The 25,030-nt window shown below is 37.2% G+C and overlaps 1 protein-coding gene across 11 annotated transcripts in view; it reads right to left on the bottom strand.

Annotated features, from left to right (window-relative positions):
- Window positions 1-25,030, bottom strand: part of LOC134217768 (uncharacterized) — a 529,775-nt gene that overhangs the window by 68,498 nt on the left and 436,247 nt on the right. For 8 of the 11 annotated variants that reach the window (XM_062696579.1, XM_062696580.1, XM_062696578.1 and 5 more), the window contains 5 exons: window positions 15,739-16,057; window positions 14,842-15,484; window positions 13,890-14,758; window positions 9,192-9,960; window positions 8,957-9,130 (listed from right to left, as the gene is read on the bottom strand). In XM_062696579.1, the coding sequence (XP_062552563.1) occupies window positions 8,957-9,130; window positions 9,192-9,960; window positions 13,890-14,758; window positions 14,842-15,484; window positions 15,739-16,057 (2,774 nt within the window). Of the gene's footprint in view, window positions 1-8,956; window positions 9,131-9,191; window positions 9,961-13,889; window positions 14,759-14,841; window positions 15,485-15,554; window positions 15,677-15,738; window positions 16,058-16,271; window positions 16,526-25,030 lie in introns of those variants that run through there. The other 3 variants (XM_062696583.1, XM_062696582.1, XM_062696584.1) reach the window with 3 other exon arrangements.

Consider the following 25,030-nt stretch of genomic DNA (forward strand, 5'->3'; position numbering starts at 1 on the left):
TTCAGAAGATCTTATTTATATGTCTAACATTATTTTTCTACCTCACTCCTTTAAATTTATAGAATAACGGGGTGGCTCAAGTTTCAAATCTTTTGACTCGCAATCAAGGTTCAATCGGTTTTTGGCTGTAGCTGTTATGGTAATTAATCAGCTAACGATTTTGTTGTTACTTCATTACGCTTTATCGAGTTATTGCGACGATGGGTGCATCGAAGAAAAGAAGCCGAATCATCATTAAAGACCGCTGAGGAGCTTGTTGTTGTTTGCGTTGTACCATGGATATGCGGAAATCGACAATTTCCTCAAACGTGCGGTCGGCCATTCATGCATCTTGTATAACGTACATATTTATAAGGTTTATCCCCGTATATCGGTCGTGAATGCGTCGTAACTGTCAAAGATTACATTACGATAATGATCAATAATCGATTATTTATTTATTTTTTTGGGGTACTAGGGCGAAACAATGTATCTGTTTTCGATGCCGATTGTCGATGAAAAAGAAATATCTGTTGAAATGTTACCGGCTTTAAATCCGGAGGAAAATGAACAAATCTCACTTTTCATATGTATGCATGATAGGTTGCATATCATGAGAGGCAGCTATCACAAGAACTGATTCAAGAACGATTGAATACGGAAAATATATTTCATGATTCATGTTTAGGAATGCATCAAATTCGAGAGACATTGATCCTGGTTATCATACACAAGTAAGTTTTGACTAAGGCGTTTTTTCATAGCATGTTGGAGAAAGCTTCTCATAATTTGTTACTTTGTTATGGTAAGCCCTCAACAAATTTTAATATTTTTACTCAATCTTTTTCTTCTTTTCCTTATAATCTATTATCAAACGAATTTCCTGTGAAAATTCGGACGAAAAAAAAAATGGAAATGCAAACTAACTTCCCACGGAAATTCAGACGTACTTCCCGTGTATTTTTGAACAAATTTTGAATAATTTCTTGTAGAAATTCGACGGATTTCAGTCGAATTTCTCGTGGAAAACCAATGATTATCCCGTGGAAATTTATAAGAAACCATCCCGACTAGGAAGACAAAACAAGATTATAACATGATTATAACAACATCAGTTATTTATAACAACCGTTGATATAATCGAGTTATGATAAATTATTATCCAATTTTTTCTTAACAAAATTATAACAGAATTAGTTATGTTTCATTGTTTTGTTAGAAAATTTAGTTATTTTAACAACATCCTGAACCAAGCCTATGTTAGAAAAGCTGTTGAACTCAGTAACACAATATGATATAAATTTGTTATTCTATCCTGATTGGGATGGAAGTCAGAAGAATTCTTCTCGCAAATAAAAATAATTTTATGGAAATTAAAAAAAAAAATCACGGTACAGGAGAACACAAGAACACAATTGGCTTTGAATGTAGAATAAATGTTGTTATGCCCTCAATTCAGGAAGCAATAAGCAAATTATTTGGGAGTCAAGGACACAGATGTGCATACTGTCAACGACAACGACGTAGTTCATAGTCGTAGTCGAGAAAATACTATCGGTGGGGGCACAAAGCAGGTTTTGCAGACTTAACATACATTAGGGTGCCAATAAAAATCGACTTTTCGAATTTCAAAAACGGGTAGTGTTCAAAAGTTTCGCCTCCTAAAAAAAGTCCCCATGCAAAATTGGAGCCCAATCGGACTTCGTTAAGTGTTTGACCACATGCAAAATTTATATTTTAGTTCTATAGAGAAAGCTTTTCCTTTTCTGGTTCAATTTATAAACTACTGCAGCCAGAGTGTAAATAATCGAAAATTTTTGGTGACGTCCACCTTTCTTCACTTGTCAGCTCACTTCCAGACACGTTCATAGTCGGCTCTGGACTGTCAATATTCGGTTGAATATTAGTCATTGAATATTTATGCACATTCTACAAATTGATAAATTATCTGAAATCTGAACACATTTTAAATGAGTAAAGTAATTTATCACATAGAACTGAATCCGATTTTCATCCGCGAGGCACCTTCAACGGTAAACATCAATATAAACAATGCAAATTATGTTTTTTCTCTATGTGCAGCATATTTAGTGACAGTCGAATGAATAAGTTGATGGAGTAGTCGTCTGACTATGTCATTCTATGTTTTGAATAATCATGCGATGTTTGGCAAAATTCGGACCGTTGCTTCATGAAGATGAATATTTTAAACTCTGACTGCAGCCTTCACTTCATATATTTTATATGTCGGTTCGCATGGCATACTTCGATGACAGCACCAAATCTGGTTTTCGTTTTAATGTTTCAAAGATTTTCAAGCCTGCGGAAGAACTTTGACGGCTGCGGAAGAACATTACGGAATCCGTAAAATGTAAAAAAATCAAAAGACTCGCAATATGTGAACATTCGAAATCGATTTTTAAAAGCAAAATTTGGCAATGCATGAATGCATGGAACGTCGAGATCTGGTGTTACCGTGTTGGCTCAATACGAACTTATATTCCGAACACTGGCGTTTTGGCACCCTTAAACTAAAAATTCCATCGGGTTTCAGTTCTGAGGATCGAGATAAGAAATGAAATCAATATCCTCTGAAGAAATTACACGAATAATGCCAAAATGGCCATTTAAAAACGAGTGATCGGAATATGAGTCATGTTCGGAATTTGAGTCAAAACTTAACAAAAGTCGAGTCAAGTACAAGACACTGAAGACGACCACACAGTTGTGGTCGAAATACGTATCTGCAAAGATAACGAAAATTACCTGGTGGAATTAAATGGACAGTACTTAATTCGTCTTAGACGGTTTAATACATTCCACTAAAAGAGCTTAATATATTTTTCTCCTTAACAAAATGTTTAAAAGACAGTTGATTGGATTTCCCTGTTGACATCACTATACGAGTTGTTAGTTGGCAAGGCATCGCATGGAAAAGTTGGACATTTCGTCGTTTCGAACACTAGTAGATGCTTGTGGTGAACACTGTGAATCAAAGTCGCCAAGGCGAGGGTCATGCATAAGAGAAGAAACAAAAGGGGTAATAATGATGGCGAGCGTCAATGAAAAAAATAAGTTGGTGTTAGCGAAACGGATTTCCGGATAAACTGATACGGTTGATCAAGGCGACGATGGATCGGGTGATGTGCGTAGTTCGAGTTTCAGGGGCATTCTCGAGTCCCTTCGAAACGCGCAGAGGGTTACGGCAAGGTGATGGTGATGGGTGATGGTCAATCAGGGATTGACACGAGTGGTACGATTTTCACGAAGTCCGTCCAGTTATTTGGTTCCGCCGACGACATTGATATCATGGCACGTAACTTTGAGAGGATGGAGGAAGCCTACATCAGACTGAAAAGCGAAGCTAAACGGATTGGACTAGTCATCAATACGTCGAAGACGAAGTACATGATAGGAAGAGGCTCAAGAGAGGTCAATGTAAGCCACTCCACCTTAGTCTGTTAATAAATAAAATAGCGAAAGGGATCAGGAGCAATGAGACAAATCAATCATGTCCTGCTTTTGAACAATAGCAAGCATTCATTTTTATGCTATTCAGGTATAGCTTTCACTTTTCAAAGATTGCGTAACTAATAGTAATGCAGATACAATTTTTGACCGGAAGTATCTTTCCGAAATTTCTTGTTTATTCAGTCCCACTTTGCTCCCAGTTAACTTAGCGAGCAGTCAAAGATAGTGTTGTAAAATGTAATTGGCATTCATGTGTACAATTTTCTAAGAACTTTATTCAGAAGCTAGTTATCAATTCATGAGGATTGACGAACTTGTAGCACTTGAATGTGCCTACAACTTTGTCTAACATGATATTGCGGTAAATATGCCATCATGATAGGCAAAATGTCATTCAAATGACATTATGTCAAATGAACGTGACATTTTGGAGAGATTCTACCCTCTAGTAACTAATTTCATATTTAGAGCAACTGTTGGACAACCATTTAGAACTGCTCATGCATTATGAGATCATAAAAAATAGAAGTGGATTAGGCTTCCAAAAAGGTATGAACGTGAACGAATTAGTCAAATGATATGCACATGACATTTTATAACACTGGTCAAGGAACAGCAGAATTGATAAGGAGAGGATTAAATTACAGTATGCAACATTTGACCCTAGTGGTAGGATAATTTCAGTAAAAATCAACAACATTAATTACATCGATGTGTACGGGTAAGCTGCCCAATTTTCATTTTTCAGAGGATCTACGGTCTCACGGATTGATAGGTTTTATGCGCCTACAAAATTTTAAGATTCTGTCCTTTCATTTGAAACAATCGAAGTACCATTCTCAGATCACTGAGCAATTTCAATTATGGTAAATATAGATGAATAAGGATCACTTAGATAAGCATTATGGTAATGGTTATTGGAAAATCAACACAGCCATCATAAACGACGATTTCATTGAAAATCAGTTCTGCTCTTAATATGAATAATTTCAGTATAGACTAGCTTATGGAAACAACCTTCACTATTTGTGGACAAATCGCTTTAAATCAAAAGTTAGTCTGTTGAGAGGAAATCTGAACTTTAAAGGACATTGATAGAACTGTCAAATTCAACTAAACTAAAGCTCCAACATTCAAAATTGAAAAAAGAATTAAAAAAATCTGCCAACAGAATCATACATGAAAAAAAAATCAATATCTATCAAATCATAGCTCATCATAAAAATTCAAAAAGAAAAACAATAACAGAAATGCATGATGCTAATATGATCATTAGTGGCACAACTGATTTAAAAAGTATATTTTCCAACTATAGTTAAAAAAAAATCGCAAAGCATAACATTGACGAAGAACATTGTCATTATCTTAACTACAAAGCTAGGAGAACAAGATTCCAATACAGGATATTAACAAAGATAAGCTAAACCGATTAACGATTAACGAAGATAAGATATTTTTTTCAGCTTTGCTGCGTCGCAACATGCATGAAAAAATAAAAATGACAGTTGTGCATTGCTTACGTATCGAATGGTGTGTTCTTGAAAACGCGAGTACTTTAAAAATCGGATTCCGTCAGTAGTGACCTTAACATACCCAAAGAGCATGCTTTTCTGATCTCTAATATATTTTCATTTTGTTTGTAAACTTCTTTTTTCATTTTTGTACAGCAAAAAATAAAGCATTTCAAACAATAGAATGACACTAACATTCATAGAATGACAGTTGGCCCATGCAGCATAATAATAAACTTTTAGTCCCATATAAATTAAGGTCACTCCTGATGGAATCCAAGTTCTAAAGTGCTCGCGTTTTCGGGGGCACACCACTCGATTCAGAGGCGGCGCACAACTGTCATTTTTATTGATTTAGCTTTGCTGCGTCGCAGCATGCATGAAATAATAAAAATGACAGTTGTGCGTTGCTTCCGTATCGAGTGGTGTGCCCCCGAAAACGCGAGCACTTTGAAACTAGGATTCCGTCAGGAGTGACCTTAAAAATGCAAAATGAAAATAATTTCGGTACTCCAAACATTCTGTAAATTGGGGTTTGCTCAGTTTTTTATGCAGTTTCAGAATACACCAAGGTTTTTTTTAACACGGTTGGAATTCTTTAATTTTTCGGTTAACCCGAACTTTCACAGCTTTTTAAATACCACCTGAATTTTCTTTGATTTTTTTGTGAATTTTTTCGTGGGGTTAACTCGTTGTTTCATTGACGTTGAAGGTCTTAAATGACTAAAACCGAACCGTGTAAAAAAAACCTGGGTGTATGTAAAAACATCGGTACCCCTAAACAACCCAATTCTTATTGCCGGTGATTTAAGGTGAAACTGTCCAGAATCGAAACACTGTCATCTTTTTATTTTAGCTTTGCTGCGTCGCAGCTAGCGTGGGATAAAAATATTACAGCTGATCGTTGCTTCATTATTGAAAGAGGTGCCCTTGAAAACGCAAGGTGGAATAAAAGTGAATCCTGAAAAGTTCGTCCCTAATTGAAATTATCGCATACGCAAATGATGTTACGATTATTATATCGTGCAAACTCAAACCTCGGACGCTTAAGCACTTTCTGCTTTAAAATCAATCTGCAATCACACATTTTAAGCCACTCAGTTCAAATTAACATTGCAACCATAACATATACTATTCATCTTTGAACTACGGGTTAAATATATTTGTGATTAATGAAAATGTCCGGCATTTGTTTGATTCTAACTTCGGATAGCAGCTAACCCGGATTCATATTTCGGACATCATGAATCAAACTGCGGACATCCAATTACACGGTATCGAGGAGAGAAATTGCTAATAATTTTAACTAGATAGCTTAAACTGACTTTAAATTGTTTTGTTGTACTGAATTATCATGGCTTACTATAATGCAACTATATTAAAATAAGCTAGAGCTATGAGTTCTTTCCACCAAGCTTCATGAAACATTTCTTTGAAATATTTCAGAAAATTTCTTATACAAATTGAAGTGTCCGAAGTTTGAATATGTCCGAAATATGATTATCCACGGTACGATCAGATTTAGAATCCAAGTCTTAGCAATAGCAGCTGAATGTGGAACATCGTTTGGTGTCAAATTGAATCTAAAAAAATCAAGGTTTCTAAGAAATAATAATATTACGATAGGACCACATAAACTGCCGTGAATCGCATATCTGTCCCATCTTTGCTGGGTTTCCTATTCATAAGCGATTCACGGCAGTAAAGTTGAAGAGAAAAGACAGTTTATAATTTTAGGCGTTATATAAGAACAAAATTGAAAAAAAATGACAGATAATAATTACAGAACATTGATACCCCGATGTAAATGTGCTACGGGATCGATATGGATTAGAATTCTAAATATTATTCAGTAAGTTTGAATTATTAATACCTATATATTAGGTAAAATCTGGTATGCAAAGACAAATATTAGCACAGAACAGAATCCATATAGAAGAACTAAAGAAATCAGTTATTTGCTACTTTTAGCGTTTTCAGATTTTTAAAGATTTTAACGATGCAAGACAACTTTTCTTACCTCTCTAGAAGGTCTTTTAACATTGGTAGAAAAAAAGTGAAAACCCTTGTTTATAAAACAATTTTTGTACGGATCAAACTCGACCTTAAGAGAAACTACGCATTTTATACTGAATTTTCCGTTCCGGAATACTAAAGATTAGATTAACATCGCAATACAATACAAATATATCGATTATTTGAATACGGTTGCCTCAGTATACGATTTATTCATTCATATACGATTCAAGGAGAAATATGTTCCAAAAATTTAGTTAAAATTTCCAAATTTGGATTGGCTTACTGTTTGGGAAATTTTCAGCAAAAACTTCCACAACTCAGACGCACAATCAATGTCATATATAGAGTTTTGTGTTTCATAGTATTTCAAAACTTTGCAGAAGATACAGTTGTTTTATGTACTTCATAGTTTTCACGATATTTGCAAAACAATCTTTGTACTAATCTGTAATGTGTAAAATCTCTGTTACTTTTGAAAATGTGAATGAAAAAGACTGATTCACAGATATAATAAAAAATGACGATGTATGCTTATGTGAAAATTACGGAAATAATGTTGAACACTGCCAATAATATCTATATAAGATATATGTGTCGCCGTTATTCCTTTTTTCAATAGCTCCATCCTAATATAATCGATATAGAACCACACATAAATTAAAAAATTGCTAATTCGAGACCACACATAAATTTGATTTGGATATATAGGGGAACGGTTCGCCACTTCATCTCATCGCTCCTATTTCCATCCCATCAAAAACAAAGCAATTTCACCAATTTGAAGAGTTAAGTGTAGATTGTGATTTGCCCGCTTCTTTTTCTCACACTCACTCTCATTTCGGGTTGATCGATTTTTGTTACTGAAATTTACCCAATTATAACCCATTACTCGTGAGTTACATGTAAGCGTGTACACTAAATCGATTCCCGCCATGATTTGACCTTTGTTTGTTTTCAGATTGAGCACTAACACACAAATATTATACACGGAAAATCAAACGTTTTTGAGTGTATTAAGTGTGAGAAAAAGATGACTGTGAGAAAAAAAATCTCGCAAAACTCTTATAAAGTGCAAAAAGCGCAATATTATTTTTGTGATTTTTTTCAGCAGTGAGCACGCATGTTGACAAAAGGAAGCGACGAATTTGGTGCCGCATTTTTTGTTTAGCGATGAGATGGATATATGTACAGTGAGATGGAGATTGGAACATTTACCCTATTTTATTAGTAGTTCGCGTGGAGAATGGTTATGTGTGCGCTGATATACATCATAAGTTAAATCTATGGATTTTTGCCAATAAATATGTGTGGATTTTTAGTAGTGTATAATATGAAATATTATAAGAATCCATCAATGTTCGTGCAGGAAATTGAGTCAGAGAAGCTATTTCAGGAACCTTTAGAAAATATGTATTTGCATCTTTATCTTGATTTATACGATTCTTATTTTCGATTTATAACGATCAACAAGACTTTTCCACCTTTCGAATTCAACTTGTTGCGAGAAAATTGTTTAGAGATTACTATATATGAAAAAATTGTTACTATTTTATTTAATTTTTGTGCACACACGCACATACATACACACGGACGGAAAGACATTTGTTCAGCTCGTGGAGCTGAGCAAATTGGTAATAGCCTACGAGTCTTCTATAAAAAGTTCGATCTCGGAGAGAAATGATATCCTTTCGGTACAACTTTGTTGTACGAGAACGGCAAAAAGGATTTAATTTCCTGCGTCACAACTTGGTGTGCGAGATAAGTAGAAAGATGATAAAAATGTAGGAAAGAGAGAATAGAACTACAAATTTCGCCATAACAGTTTTATCAGATTTAGACCTTCCTCGCTTGCACATAGCCATAATCGAATGCCTTAAAAGCTCACACGGCTTAATTCCGACGCTCCCTCTACATACCACTAGGCCAAACTGCCATCAGCCGAATTTGAACAGCAAAAGGTAATTCGTGTTACTTACGTTATGCTCTCCCGGCTGGTGTTGTTGTTGCTGATGCTGTTGCGCTGCGAGCGCAAAAGCTTGCTCCATTCGTGCATAAGCTGACCGCCTTTGTTCTCCAGCTCCGACCAAAGCTGCAGCTCATCCATGGAGTGTAACGCCGAAGCGCTTCCACTCACATTCGAACGGGGCGGTCTGAAACGATCGAAATTTTAAGCCAGTTGCGAAAAGCTCACCACTCGAAATTCAAACCAACCTATCAATGGAATCCATGCTGCTGTTGAAGTCCAGCATGAAGTCATCCGATCCGATGGAGTCACATGGCGATAGAGTGTCCAGCGATTCAGCACGGCTCAAGCGGGTTCTGTTCTTCCGGATTGATGCCGGTGATTCGTATGTTTCGGCCATGATTTTTCTAGGCTTTGGCACCGGTGCACCGCTTTTTGAGACCGACCTATTGAAGTTACTGTTGTTGTTCAGCGAAGAAATGGAATCCCTCAGAGTGGATGTGTCTTCGTTGATGTTCAAATGTATCGACCCCAGGTCAATAATACTGCTATCGTTGAGAGCCGGCTCATCAAACACCAGTGCTGGTTGATCGGCGATTTCATCATCGATCAGAAAATCCCTCCCCCCATCGGAAAGGGACAGCGAGTTGGAGGCATGCGTTGGAGTGCCCGGTGTGACGGGACTGGCAAGTTCCTCCAGTTCTGGGGAGATCTCGTCGATGTCCTTTTCCTTCTCCCGTTCCTGTTTGCCTTCGGCGGTTTTCTTGCGCTGCTTGCGAGCATCATCCGATTCGGTGCAACTGCTCACCAAGCTATCCGTGGGAGAGGTTTCGTCATCGAGCAGAATGGCATCACCGACAGCGGCGGCAATTTCGGCGAATTTGAACTCCTCCGAGCGGAAAATTTTGTTGCTGTCGGGTTGATCGGAAAGAGTGTTGTCGTTGAAGCTGTTCGGCACCTCGGAAACACTGTCCAAGTTGGTAGAGATGTCCATGGGAACTGCCGCAGAAAAGGATGCTGAAAAATGGAAGCAAAGGATAGATAAATATTATATGAATATTATATAAAATAAAACACAAGATATTTCTACACGCAACTTTTTATAAAATTTCTGGAAAAAAATCAAGAGCCCAATGAATTTTTTTTTAAAGCGTCTTAGAGGAAACGTTACATATTTATAAGTCTTTACAATTCTTCCATTTACTTCCACTATAATCAACTTTGTTTGCATCAACAGATACGTATCTCGTCTTCTACTTATAAACTTCTTCAGTGTTTTGTTATCGGGAAAACCCAATCTTATCTGGAGATTTTTTTAAAAGAAATTTGTTAGAAAAATCTGATGGGTAAGCAGTCGAGCCACCTACGCTGGACGAAGTGAAAAAGACTGTCTGAGAGCTAAAGAACAGCCAGGCTACTAGGAAGGACGTAATTACGGTCAAGCTTCTGAAACTCGTGATTGACCGGCTACAAAGTAATCTTCTTGAATTTTACGTTTTGAGGAGAGCATTGTCGGCGAATACCAAATCGTAAGTCCGAATATCATGGAGCGGAATTTTCGACCTAACAAAGTTTTCGGTCTATTAAACCTTTTTGCCATATGGGTTTTGGTTTGCTTCGACTACATGACATATTCGGCTTTCAAATAGTTTTTGGCTGAATGACATTCGGCAAAATAACCATTTCCGTAGTTTGGATGAAAGTCATTCTGCTGGAAGCTAATTGTTCGGATGCCATTTGGTCGAATTGGTCGTTTTTCTGAAACGGTTATGTGGTAGATAAGACCAGATTTAAAAAGTATCTGAAAATTTTGTCATTGGCATTAAGTTAATATTGTTTTCCTTCATTTTATATTAGTACTCCTCAGAAGAAGTTTGAAGTGATACAGTCAATAAATCGGGTAAATATAAGCACAAAAAATAAAAAAAATAGTGCAAATATGCTTGTATCTTCAGTAGGCTCCCTGACGGAAGGGCAGGCCTGATGACAGAAAAATGCAAATGTCTCCGGTAGGCTTCCTGATGGAAGGCAAGATGGAAGGGTGACAGATGACCAATGACCGGTGACAGAAAAGTGCACAAGGAAAAAAGATAAAAAATGAATTCAACCTTAGAGATATTCATATGGAAAAAGACTTTGGATTGTGTCGTAATTTTAACTTGTAGATTGGATTAGGACTGAATTTTGATTGGATTTGAACTACAATTGGTTAGCATTTGGATTGGGCTTGAATTGATTTGGATTTGTATTGAATTCAAATTAAATTGATTTTAAATTAACTTTGAATTAGTATTTGATTGGATTTGACTAAATTTAGATTTAAGAGGTGAGCCAGCCTAGGGCTGAAATTAGAGGCTAATAAAGACAATAATAATAATAAATAAATTTAGATTCGATTTCAATTGAATGTGGAATGTGGATTTGATTTGAACTAGGTTTGTAATGAATTTCAATTAATGTGGATTTGGATTTGACTTGGATAAGATTTGGACTTGGATTGGAAATGAGTTGGATATGAATTGGGTTTGGATTAGATTTGGATTATATTTGGACTGGATTTGGATTGGATTTGGATTGGTTTTGGATTGAACATGAAATAGATTTGGATTGTATATGAATTGGATTTTGATTGAATTGGGAACGATTTGAAATAGATTTGAATTGGATTTGGATTGAATTCGGGCTGGAATTGGATTGCATTTGAATTGGATTTGGATTGGATTGAGATTAAATTTGGATTGCATTTAGATTAGGTTTGAATGAGTATTCAATTGTATTTGGCTAGAATTGGATTTCATTTAGATTGGATTTATATTGTATTACAGTTGGATTGAAATTAGATTTGAATTAGGATTGGCTTTGAATTGATTTTGTATTGGATTGGATGTGGATTGGATTGGATTGAATTTGGATAAGAATAGGATTGGTTTTGATTAAAAATGGTTTGGATTCAACCTGTTTTTGAGTTGGGTTAGACTTAGATTGTATATGGTTTGGATTCGGATTGTATTTCGATTGGATTTGAAATATATTTGGAATGAATTTGAATAGGATTTGTATTGGATTTGCATTGAGCTCAGAGGTGAACCAGCCAATACAATGGTTGAAATCCTCTATAGTAAAGAATAATAAGAAAATTGCATTGGTCTGGGATTGGATTTATATTGTATTTGGATTGGATTTCAATTGGAGTTGCAATAGGATTGAATTTCGATCGGACTTGGATTTGTATTGTATTTGGTTTAATTTCTGATTGAATTTGAGATATGGATATGAAGTGGATTTTGAGTGAATTTTCAATTGGTTCAGACATGAATAATTAAAATTAATTGGAATTAGCTTTAGATGAAATTTAAATCAGATTTAGATCAGAATTGGATCAGATTGGAATTGGATTTGGAATGAGTTTTGACTTGATTTGAATTAAATTTAAATTGGATTAGATTTAGGTTGGACTTGGATTGAATTTGGGCTGAATGGCATTTAAATTGGATTTGGTTTGGTGATTCACGGTTTGATTGTGTTGTGTTTCAAATATTTTATCAGAAGCTGAGTGAAATCGTGAAGTTTTTAGAATTTAAATTCAATTTCATAAGTTTTATATGTATATAATCACTGAACGCTAGTTATATTCCTGGAGAGTTGAGGAGGAGAAGAATGTGATGTATAAGATAAGGTTTAAAAAGTTGATCAGGTGAATAAGATCAGGTTTAGTAAGTATCTGGAATTTTTTTCACTTTACATCCGATTCTGTTTTTACACGGATTGTTTACACGGCAGTGTAAAAAAATCTCATACAAAATTTTTGCAAAGTTGCTCCTTTTTGCATGATTGGACGAGAAATCATAAAACTTTTTTTTACACGGATTTTCGAATTTTGAACTGAAATTTTTTTTTTCCCCCGTGTAAAAAAAGAATCGGTGTACTACATTTTGTCATTGGCATTAAGTTAATAACAATTTAGAACATACTCCGTTGAAGTACCTATATCTCTTTTAAACGTGTAGCGAACTACCTTAGATTGTTAGATACTTTAATTCCATCCAACTCCAAGATTAAAGTTTTCGAAATGATAGTGGAAGAGCGAAATGAGAATCAGTTTGTTCGGTATTGTTGCGACCAATGACTAGAAATCTTGATCGGGTCACGACAGGTTATTAGGTCGAAAATGGTTTTGCTGAACATGTCGAATGATTGAAAGTATCATGTGGTATAAAAGAATATACGGTCGAACCGATAATTAATCCTAAAATGTCGTTTGTTCTATCAAATCATTTGTCTAAAATTTAACCGAAATGTTCTTTAGCCGCACAGTTCATTTGTTGAACAGGTCATATGGCTAAATATCGACCCGTTTACCCCAATAGACATTTCTGCTAATCGTTCATTTAGGACAAAGGCATTTTAAGCTAAATGACCCATTCGGTCAAACGGTTTGTTAAAAAGAAAAACAGTTTGGTCACACGATACACTCGGCCGTATATCCATTTCGACCGAATGACATTTTCAACCAAATTTGGCCAAAATGAATTTTCGACCAAATGACCTATTCAGCCCAACGACATTTTCGGTTGTATGTCCATTTCGGCCTAATGGTTCGTTAGGACCAACGACATATTCAGCCAAACAACTTTCGGCCTTGGACATTCAGCCAAACGGCTCTTTCCTTGTTCAAAAGTTTGATTTCAACGAGTAATTCTTTAGATTTCAAAGGGAATTTCCACGGAAAAGTTATTCAGAAACTCGACAGGAAATTGTCCTCAGCGCATGGTGAAATCAAACGGGTTTGTTATCAGAACCACTGTCAACAGTGCTTTGATTCGATCAGGTTACAAAAACCATCTTCCAAAATATAGCATCGTCAGTGTAATGCCTTATAGTTCATACTTTTCTCATCGATCGTAAGTACTAATCTCTAATTATGTTCATCGTATCAAAATACTCACACAGCAATGATGGATTACCGGCGGTTACGGTAACCGTGCTGATGTCCTCTTCCTCACCCGCGGATTTAGCCACGCCTGCTGCCCGTCTACCATTGCCCTCATCACTGCTGCTCAAGCTCAAACTGCTGCACTCTTTGTTCGCCATCGTTTCTCCGGCGTTGCACCATGAAGCCCTCGAGCTTCCCGGCGACGAGGTCTTGCTATACTGAGACTGAGCCAAGTCTTTAATTAGCGCTCCTTTAAGACTTTTCTCCGACGAGTTGTTGTCGCGTGCCAGCTTTTCCTCCTCGAAACTTTCCACATCGGATGAAACAATTGAGTTCTTCCGTTCGAGAGCCTCAAGGGGATCGATGCTTTCCGCTGATTCGTATCGATTGTCGTTGATATCGATGTCGTCGCTCAATTGTCTTTGAAGTTCCGATGATCGAACAAGACCACTAAGAGGGACCGGTTGCTGCTGTTGGCCAACTGTATTGAAAGCACTTGGAAGCTTCGGGAGCGCAAGGGACACGATCGGCTCAGCGGTGAGCGTTTCAAGATCACGTACCTCGAACTTGTGACGACCGTTCAGGACCATTTCCAAATTACGGTAGCGTTGGCGAGGTATGCGAATGTTGGACGTTGTGTCCACATCAGAGTTTGATTGATCGAGGTCGGGATCGAGCATACGATCAGAGGATAATTCCCGCTGATACTGAGTGAGGGTTCCCTTGCGGCTAACGTTGGCTGCTTGCTTGGCACCCTTGGGGTCCATAACATAGTGTGGAGCAGCCGAGGGCAGGCTAATCGGCACTGGATACTGTGGCTTTGGAAGGCTCGAACTGTGAAGAGTGAACTTTGCAACCGATGACGCCTGTTCTTGTTTTGCTCTGCGTGGAAGAAAAAAAGAGAAAACATTGGAATACAACATCAAGGTTGAATGAATCATCGGGCATTAGATAGATATACTCACACTGCATTAGCTGTGACAAGATGCGGTTGATTGGAGTCGTTCGTAAAGACACACTGCCGACCGTTTGGATTATTTACGCTTGACTGTGATCGCTGCTCATCGACACTTCCGCTCGTCGCCGTCGCGCCACCGGTGGAAGGTAGTTTATGCGAAGTATTTTTATGCTCTGGTTGATCGAATTTCGTCATTACTTGTTGCGCGCCAGATTCTGACGAAGCTATTTTGGTCGCGCCATGTGCCGATTGATATTTCGGTTGCGGCTTGTGAAGTGCACCGAAACCGCCAGCATGTTGTAAGGCCGATGATCGTTCCTGTTGGGCGTGCGAGGGGGCCTGTTGAAGCGGCGTGAATGTTGTGCGTGAAGCTGCTGCCGCTGATGCACTCTTCGAGCGGCGTTTGTCCGTGATATAGACGTTGTTATTATTTGCGGTGTGAATATTATTGTTGTTGTTGGAATGTTGCTTGTCATAATCGATCGTAATTGTTTTCGGCTGGAGACCAGCCGATGCAGGTCGGACCACGTTAGTCGAGCGAAAACCGAACCGATTGTTGCGATATGGAGCGCCGTGAGAGTCCTTCTTGGGTGGTTGTAGGCGCGGTGTTGAGCGGCCCGTTGATTTTGTTGCGCCGTCATCTGTTTGATCTGTGGTAGAAGAGATGTACAAAACAAGCGTGTTGAGCATCAGCATTTGCGTAAATCTAAGATTGCGTACTTTTGACTAAAAATATCGACGCACTGAAGGAACAACCAAATACGGAAACAAGGAAGGCATTTGACCTCATATTTTGCTACAAAAGCAAAATTCAACTCTTATTTCGAAGAGTAGAAATTACTTACTGTGTCTTTGATTGCGCCAACAATAGCATCGTAATAAATCACCAACACAGTTGACTTACCCATATTACCGTTCTTATCACTAAAAATGCCGTCGACTCCAGGATTGGAGATCACTGTTGCGTTGTCTCTTTCCACCGCTTTCTCCGTCTCCAGACCTCCGTACAGATGGTTCCCATTGGAAGCTGTTGTCGTTTGTGTTGGTTTCTTGAGTGTACCGGTTCCTGAACCTGGTCCCGTACCATCGCCGATCGCCACGGGTAGTTTACTACCCGCGGTCGACTGATGTACTTTGTGCTTTTTGAATCCAAAGGACATGGCCGTGCCCTTGGTTTCAAGGCCGGCCGCCTTTTTGGATGATTTCTTACTTTCCGATTGACCCTGTGTACGAGAGGAGAAGCAAGAGAAAAGCGACTTCGTCAGTATCGTTCGTTGTTGAACACTGAAGGCGGCATGGGTGTCAAATACTGTAGTGAGCGCTCGTTAACGACGATTCTACTCGAGCCATTAGTCACACGCGACCGTGCTTTGATAAATATAAAAACTGGACTTTTTAAATAGAACACTTTCTGACTACCGAGTGGTTGCTACTCACACATTGCCCTCTGAGCATGATGTCGGTTTAGTGTGGGGAAACGAGACGAAACAAAACATCAAACAAAATGCAAGTGAGATTTCGTGTCCAAAACCAATTTACCATTCGTCTGGAAGAAAAAGTTACACAGTAATGTAGAAAAATTCTGGCGAGGAAAGATTGGATTCCTCTCAAAGTGGCGTATAAAAACTTGATTGAACTTTCACCTTCTGTGAAATGATGTCAGTTGTGTATAATCGATCTAATAAAAATTAAAGTAAGGTCAAAACCGTGGGTCTTGATTATAAACTGTCTAGCTTGTGAAGGGAGGTACCTAATCGATGAGTTGCTGAGTTATATTAGCTACACATACGAGTATTTTATGAGTGCATCTGGCAACTTGTCACTTGTACTTGGGTGAAATCAAAGATGTACTTGTACTTGTCCTAGTGAGTCTGTTCTCGCATTTATGTTCTATATCTGAGCTTGATGGAAGGCACTCAAAAGTATGGGAGTCAAATACCGCAATCTGGGGCAAAATGTATTTTTTTAATAACAAAATGCAATGTAATGCAGAAATTACTAAGTACCTATATTTTCTTTTAATCAGTAGGTACCTAGTTGTCTTTTTATATTTGTGTGAAGCTTTGGAATTTGTACTGGAAAATTTGAGAGTTTTTATAGAAATTTTCAGCAATTTCTACGTAAATTTTGTAGAATGACTTCGGGAAATTCTTTGCAATTTCCAAAAAAAATCTTCTAATTTTCACAAGAAATTTCTAGAAATTTTCACGAAATTTTTTGTTGGGATTTCCATGTAAAATTCATCAGAGTTTTCACGGAAAATTCAAAGCAATTTACACGACAAATGTTTCTAAACTTCCACAGATTTTTTTTTGGGAACTTGAGAAAATTCTATGGAATGACATAACTTGTTCCTCAGTAACATAACAGATCATAGCAGCCATCTTATAGGATACACATTCGCAGTCTGTCAATCCAGGCTTCCTTTCGAGGTGAGTCACGAGTGCAAGCAGTGTTTCTCGCATTCAAGTGTTTCTTCCTCTGTGTTGGTGGGACGCCCGCAAGAAAAAGTGCTATTGTGGATCAGAGTGATCACAATTTTGCGTGGTGGGACGCCCGTATTCAAGAGATTTTTCCTCTGCGTTGGTGGGACGCCCGCAAGAAGAATAGTGTTGTTGTGAATCGGATTGATCACCATTCTGCGTGGTGGGACGCCCTCACTCGAGAGTTTCTTCCTCTGAGTTGGTGGGACGTTCGTAAGAAGGATAATGTTATTGTTGATCAGATTGATCACAATTCTGCGTGGTGGGACGCTCGTATTCAAAAGTTTCTTCCTCTGCGTTGGTAGGACGTCCGCAAGAAGAATAGTGTTATTGTGGATCGGAATCAAGGGGTGTCTCACATAGAATAAATTGAATATATTTGCTGGAAATGAACCAAGCAACCAAAGCGACTTTATTTCGATTTAAATCGAAATTGTTTTAGGACACATTGCTGATTTTAGCAACGCCGCGAATAAACCATCTGTCAAATTGAAAAGTGGGATTGCCAAATTGTGAAAACGTCTGCACCATCGCTCGACTTTATGATGTTGGTACCGAAAGAAGACTATCTGGGCATATTTTTAATTATAAAGTACGTGGATTTTGATTCTCTACTGCAAAATGGACAAGTACGCGATGTATTGATAGATCACCTTCATGCAATGGAATTAGTGGCTGAGAGTTTAGACAACATTCAATTTGGGCTGAAAATATCTCTTTGAAATCGTTCACCGTGTATCGATCAATCGTATTTTCTCCTCCCATCTAAAGTCCTCAAAAAAATCGGTGCTGTAGGAGTGATAAAACCTCAGTGGACGCTGTAGTACTCTTAGGTACTCTTGAGCAATTTTGTCTAGTCCCTGACATGGTGCAGCATTTATTGAATCTTGAATACATGTTCCACATTGTTCCCAGACGGAACTGAACTATAGACAAACGACCCATGAAAATATGATTTATTCTTATCCTGCTCGTGTTATTTTGTTTACAAAAAAGATCGAGCAGCATGGGAGAAACTTCGATCGACTTCAATCTGCTCATTAGACATAAATATTGATTAAGACTCAGAATCCAGAAATTCAATATCTGAGGACTGAGAGTACGATAATAATAAAATATTACAGTTGTCGTCACCGATTGTAGAAGTTAAGTTCTCAAGAACATTTTTGTATGAAATAAAATATTCAATATTAGTTTCCGTATGTTTCCTAACAAATCAACCAATCTATAGCGATAGTGTCGTTTCGAAGCATACTTTAGCAGCCAACACCTAAAAAAGAGAAACAGATCTTTAATTATTGGTGCAAACTATAGCTAACTTCAGGAATCATGCCCAATGATTTGTTGATATAAAACTAAACAACTCACTTGATGTCATGGGTAACGTGAAAAGTTATCATGATTGCTTAGACAAAAATTACAGTTCAGTGTCGTAGAGGGTGCGTTGCAATATTGATCAAATAGCACCTTCTGATAAAATCAATACAAATCGACTTTATTTCGATTGAAATTCGCTGCCATCGTTAGCAGTGAGACACCCCTTGATCGGAATGATCACAATTCTGCGTGGTGGGACGCCCGCACTTAAAAGTTTCTTCCTCTGTGTTGGTGGGTCGCTAGCTAGTTTTTAAAGATAAGATAGATTATACACCCGATTCTGTTTTTACACGGTCGTGTAAAATATAATATGTGTCAATTTTTCCATACAGAAATACATATATAAATAATAGCTTTTTTTTAGAGAAAAGAGGAGATGTGTGGTATTTGACAGTAAGGATATGCGGTATTTCGTTTAAAAAATCGTTTTAGGGGATTCGTAATGAAATTCCACGGAATTTGAGCATTATTTCGTTTCGTTAAATTCCATAAATTTCGCTATCAAGAATTAAGCTTAAACGAAATTAAATGGAATTTCGCGGAATTTCGAAACGGACTTTAACCAATAACAAAATTTATCTAAACCAAAAATTTTGGCTACTGAATAGAGCCATCAATATTATATCAATGATTACGAAATATTCACACCCATACTTCTGGAAGGCGCACAATTTTCTATTCTGAAGCACTAAAACAAAACATGAAAAAGTACTGAGCGTGTACACTGAACTGAAGATTGGCCTGATGTTAATTCAAACTGACCAAAATAAAGTTGCATAACTTTTTTGATTGTAAGATATACTTAGATGCTTAAAAAACGTGGGATATCTGAAAAAGTTGATCTTAAATAGTTTAAAGAATATATCGTTCAATCAAAGGTAATTGCCTATTTCCGGGGATTAAACCACCCGACTTGGACGTTAATTTACAATGTTATGAAAACTCATATGTGAATACGTACGTTATGTGGAAGATATTGATTTGGAAAATGTATTGGAGGTAACCACTTTCCCTTCGATGGGACTCGAACCCATGACCCTACATTTTCCAAATCAATATCTTCCACATAACGTACATATTCACATATGAGTTTTCAGAATATATCGTTTTTAGCACGGGAGAGACCATTTGAACGTTCAGCCTGACCTACTTCAAATTGTGCCCAATTCGACTCATTCTTTCATAATAGGAATACTATAAATTGAGTAAAAGATACTACTTAAACAAAATAATGATTTCTTGAAATTTAAGAATAAGCTTTCATCATTTTTTAAACGACTGGTGGGAAGCAAATTTACCTATATGTCTGAGTGCTTTTCACAGCAAACAGTTCTCTAATTGCAGTGCATTAATCATTTTAATGAAGTAGTAAATTTTACTCTTGAGTTGGTCCATTTTGAGCAAAAATAAGTCGATGCAAAATTCCGCAGTAGTAGATAACTAAGTCCTTGAAGTCGAGTCAAGTACAAGACACTGAAGACGAACTTACTGTTGAGGTCGAAATACGTATCTGTCAAGGTACAATTAAGTGGTGGAATTAAATGGGATTGTACAAATTCGTCTTATGACAAGTGAAGCTATTCCACTAAAAAGCTCAAAATAATGTTCTTAAGAATTTAGTAAAATAATTAAATCCCTACTGTGAATGCTTTTCCAGTTTTTATAAATGCCTTCCGAAAAGTTCCCTTTAAAAACCTTGAAAAATTACTTTAGGAAATCTTCCAGAAATTTCATATGAATTTTCTTCAGAAAATCCTTTACGAATTTTCTTCAGAAAAGCCTTTACGGATTTCTATCAGAAATTCCTTATGGAATGCATACGAAAAAAATGTTTCGGGAATTCTTACGGAAATTTCTTTAGCAATTACTACTGAAATTTCTTCAGCAATTACTCCAGAAATTCCTTAAGAAATTACATTAAAAAGTTTCTTCAATAACTGTTTAGTAACTCTTTAAATTTTTTAAGCAATGCCTTCGGAAACTTCTTTGAGAATTTCTTCGGAAATATGAAATTTCTTCGACAATTACTTAATGAATTCCTTAAATAAATTCTTTCAAATATTACAGGAATTTCTTTAAAACATTCTTCGGAAATTCTTCCAGGAATTTCTTCGAAAATGCCTGCATGAGTTCTTTCCGAAATTCTTTCAGTAATACCTTCGGATTGTTTAGTGTTTGTAGTTTATTTTTTGCCTTTCTCGAATGTTCGCTCCAAAAACAAAATTTTTATAGGAGGCTCGGAGACCCATAGTATTATATACCGATCGACTCAGCTCGACGAATCGAGGTGATGTCTGTGTGTGTGTGTGTGTGTGCGAAAAAAGTCTAGCCCACTTTTCAGGCACTTAGCCTTAACCGATTTGATCGCAACAAGTTGCATTCGACGCAGAATCCTGTCCCATTGTTTCCTATTGAAAATTGGCCGGATCAGAGTATGGGCTCAGAAGATATGGTGAAAATACTTTTTTATAGGCAACAACGAGTGGAAACGTCTAGCCCATTTTTCAGGCACTTACCCCTAACCGATTTGCTCGCAACAAGTTGTATTCGACGCAGTATCCTGTCCCATTGTTTTCTATTGACAATTTGCCGGATCAGAGTATGGGCTCAGAAGTTATGGTCAAAATACTTTTTCTCATAAAAAAGCGCATAAAAATTTATAGCTAACTTTTTTAGCTCTTACCCTCAACCAATTTCCTCGCAACAGGTTGCATTCGACGCAAAAACATGTCCCATTGTTTTCTATTGAAAATTGGCCAGATCGGACTAAGGGCTCGGTAGATATGCCCAAAATTGTTTTTTCTTCATTCCAAAAGTGCGTAGAAATTACTCACTCGAAAAAAAAACGAGAAAGGCACCATCACCGCTAGGTGGATTAATCTGGGTTTTGTTTTATTCTTTCGGAAATTCAATTAGTAACTCCGTGTGAAATATTTAATTTTCTAATGAATTTTCAAAGGATTTCCTAAAAGAAATTTCAAGAAATTTCAGAAGAAATTTCAGAAGCTTTGCGAAGAAACTTTTAAATAAAAAACCTTGAGAAATATCGGAAGGAATTTATAACGGATTTGTTTAGATTATTTGAGAAAAAACATTCTTGAGAGTTCTTAAATGAATTTTTGGAGGAGTTTTTGAGGAAATTCCTGGAAGGTTTTGTGAAGAAATTTCCAAATGAAATTTGGAAGGCATTTTTAAAATAGTGGAATGGATTTTCGAAAATAATGTCAGTTGGAACTGCTAGAAGAGTTTTTGAAGGTATTTCTAGAGTACTTCCCAAAAGAATTCTTAAAGGAATCGGAGGAATCTATTAAGGAATATTTGAAGGAATTTCCGAAGGAATTCTCAAAGAAATTTATGAAGGAATTCCTAATAGAATTTCAGAGGAAATGCCTACTGGTTTTAATTCTTCAGGAATTCCTTCGGAATTTTTCCCTGTACTTGATTCGAAATTTCCTCCAGAAACTTCTTTGGAATTTCGTCCAGTAATTCCCTCGGAAATTGCCTCAATGAATTCTACAAAAAATCCTCCGAAACGATTTCCAGAAAGTCTTTCGGATTTTTTCGGGTATTCCTTGGAATTTCCCTCAAGAAATAGCTTAGAATTTCCACCACACATTCTTTCAGAATTTTGTTTAGGAAAACCTTGGAAAAATCGTTGAAGTATTCTTCCGAAAATTCCTTCAGAAATTCTTTTAAGAATACTTTTGGAATTCCTTGCAAAATTCTAGGACGAAATTTTTGTAAAGAACTTCTGACCAATTTCTGAAGGAATATCCGAAGAAATTTCTGAAGAATTTTTTAAAGTAACTCCTGAAGAAACTTCCGACAGTCTTAGATTTCTCGGAACATTTCTATGGACATTCCATCAAGACTTTGTTCAGAAATTCGAATATACCTTCTAAAAATCCTTCGCAATTTTTTTTTAAATATCCACGAAAAATGTTTTAGAAGTTCCTTCGGAAATTGTTTCAGAATTTCTCCAAAATTACCCAAAAATTCGTTTACGGATTACTTCGGAAATTTCTTTAAGCCTTAAAAGTTGCCTTCCGCTCGCTTTCAAATCGACTTCTAAAAAACTTTCCTTATGCCTGCTGTATCCTAACGGAACCAAATCTATACTTTTGCCTTTATTCCTATCATGAACATGTACGTCTAAGTTTGAAAGATGATATTGGAATTTCCAAATAATTTGGAAATTTGCTTAGGAATTCCTTCGAAAATTAATTTACTTTAATTAATTCCTTCGAAAGATTCTTTTAGGAATTCCTTCGGATTGTCTTTTAGAAATTCCTCTAGGGGTTTCTTAGCAAGTTGCTTGACAAATCCCATATGAATTCTTTCAAAACCACCTTAAGCAATTTCTAATCCTTTGAAAATTCCTCTAATTAATTCTTTGGTAACTTTAGGAAGCTACCTATAGACACTGTCAAAACTAGCTCTGTACACAATGTTCTACACATCATTTATTCGCAAAGTCACCCTGTACGACCGTGAAGCATGGTCGTTAAAGGATGCAGATTATGGAATTCTCGGAGTGTTTGAGCGGAAAATACTGCGCTCAATACTTGGCTGTGTGGGGGAAAATGGTAAGTGGCGCAGACGAATGAATGAATCACGAGTTGTACCAAGTGTACAAAAATGCAGACATAGGCAGGCTGATGAAATACGGCAGATTACAGTGGGCTGGACATGTAGTGCGTATGCCGGAAGAGAGACCAGCAAAAGAACCTGCAGAGAATCTGGAAGAGGACGTCGGCTCCGGGGTAGACCTTGCACTCGCTGGCTGTGTGCAATCAAGAGGAAGCCGGTGTGCTGGGAGCCTGGTGACTGGCGGCCCAAGAACGAGCGACCTGGAATAGGAAATTATATTCGGTTTTATTCTGGACAACACGGAGTGAACGACCATCATAGGTATAGCTATAAGTAACTTTAGGAAGAAAAACATTGAACATTTCCCTCAGGAATTCCTTCACAACATTCTCAATTTCTTTCGATTTTTTCTAGATCTCTTCATTCAAAACTCGTTTAAAAATATCTTCGGAAATTTATTTGAAAAGTCCTTCTAGAATTGATTTTGAATACATACCGAACTGCAATTTTTGTAAAAAAATATACAGTCACTCAAATTGTTGAAAAAAGTTATTAACAAATTAGTTCTACGACACCGAAATCTAGTTCTCAACACAGCTCAGGGCAAAGTATGATAGTATTTTATTAAATTAATGTGGCGCCAAGCTCTCTGGAGTTAAAATGGAGAAGTTGGAATTGTTCTAAAGAATATGTCTTCAAAATTGATAGCCCAGTACAGCCAATAACTTAGAATGTAAGAAAAGTCGTAAAACAAAAAGTATGCGTAAATTAACATGAAATAACTTTTATTCAAAAGCTGTTACCTGAAAAAGTTATTTCAATTGCGAGCCTTGTTTTGTAGTAAGACCATATCGTTCAATTCATAATATAGTTGTATTTCACGTCTTTAAATCATCAAAGTTAAAGGGCACAATTCCTCAGTAAAGAAATTCTTATAACGATGGTCTACGGCTGCATGATTGGAGGTTAACCTCTTAAACTTTACACTTTTGCGGCTCACACTTCTCCTGCCGTCGCCACGATGAATGAAGGGCCTATGTACGTGGATGTCGATGGCTGCACGACTAGCGCATGAAACATAAACGCCGAGCATTGGAAGAAAACCGAAAACGATTCGTGCATCATGGAAGTGCTTAGAATGTTCAGACCAGACAGGGGATGATCCACCATATAAAGAATGTTAATCATTTACATGACATTGATTAGAATCATCCATTAGTTTTAAAATTTTAAGTTTTTCTCAACACTGACATAAGCTCGTTCACAAATAGTACAAAATCTTTAACTAGTGGCCCCCAACATTAACGCCTATGGCATTGCCGCATCGCAAGTTGGCCGGCGACGCCACGGCCTGGAAACCGCATGTCAAAATCCTCTTTGGTCCGACAACAATTCAATAAAAAAGAATCGTGTTTCCACTTTCGAGCAGCATTTACTCGTGTTGTTCGGCTCCACGTTCGAAGCTATGCACTGCAGCCCATTCGTGTGAACCTCTGACGCTAAACAACGACGAGGGCCAATAGGCTAAGCTTTCGTTCGATGTTCTCCTGGCTGGCGTATTTTTGCAATTAACGAAACAAGGGAGAACACTTTCCGATGGGATGGCCTGTGTGGTAGGCCATCGAAAGGTCAGAAGAGAGCGATTCGTGGACACCCTTATGAAGAAGATCGGTTTTTCACCGTTGTCTATCATTCCCGCATGATGTTCGATTATTGCGCCATTTTTATTTTAATCGGTTTTATTAA

The sequence above is a fragment of the Armigeres subalbatus genome, chromosome 2 (genome assembly GCF_024139115.2).
Source record: "Armigeres subalbatus isolate Guangzhou_Male chromosome 2, GZ_Asu_2, whole genome shotgun sequence".
NCBI lineage: Eukaryota > Metazoa > Arthropoda > Insecta > Diptera > Culicidae > Armigeres > Armigeres subalbatus.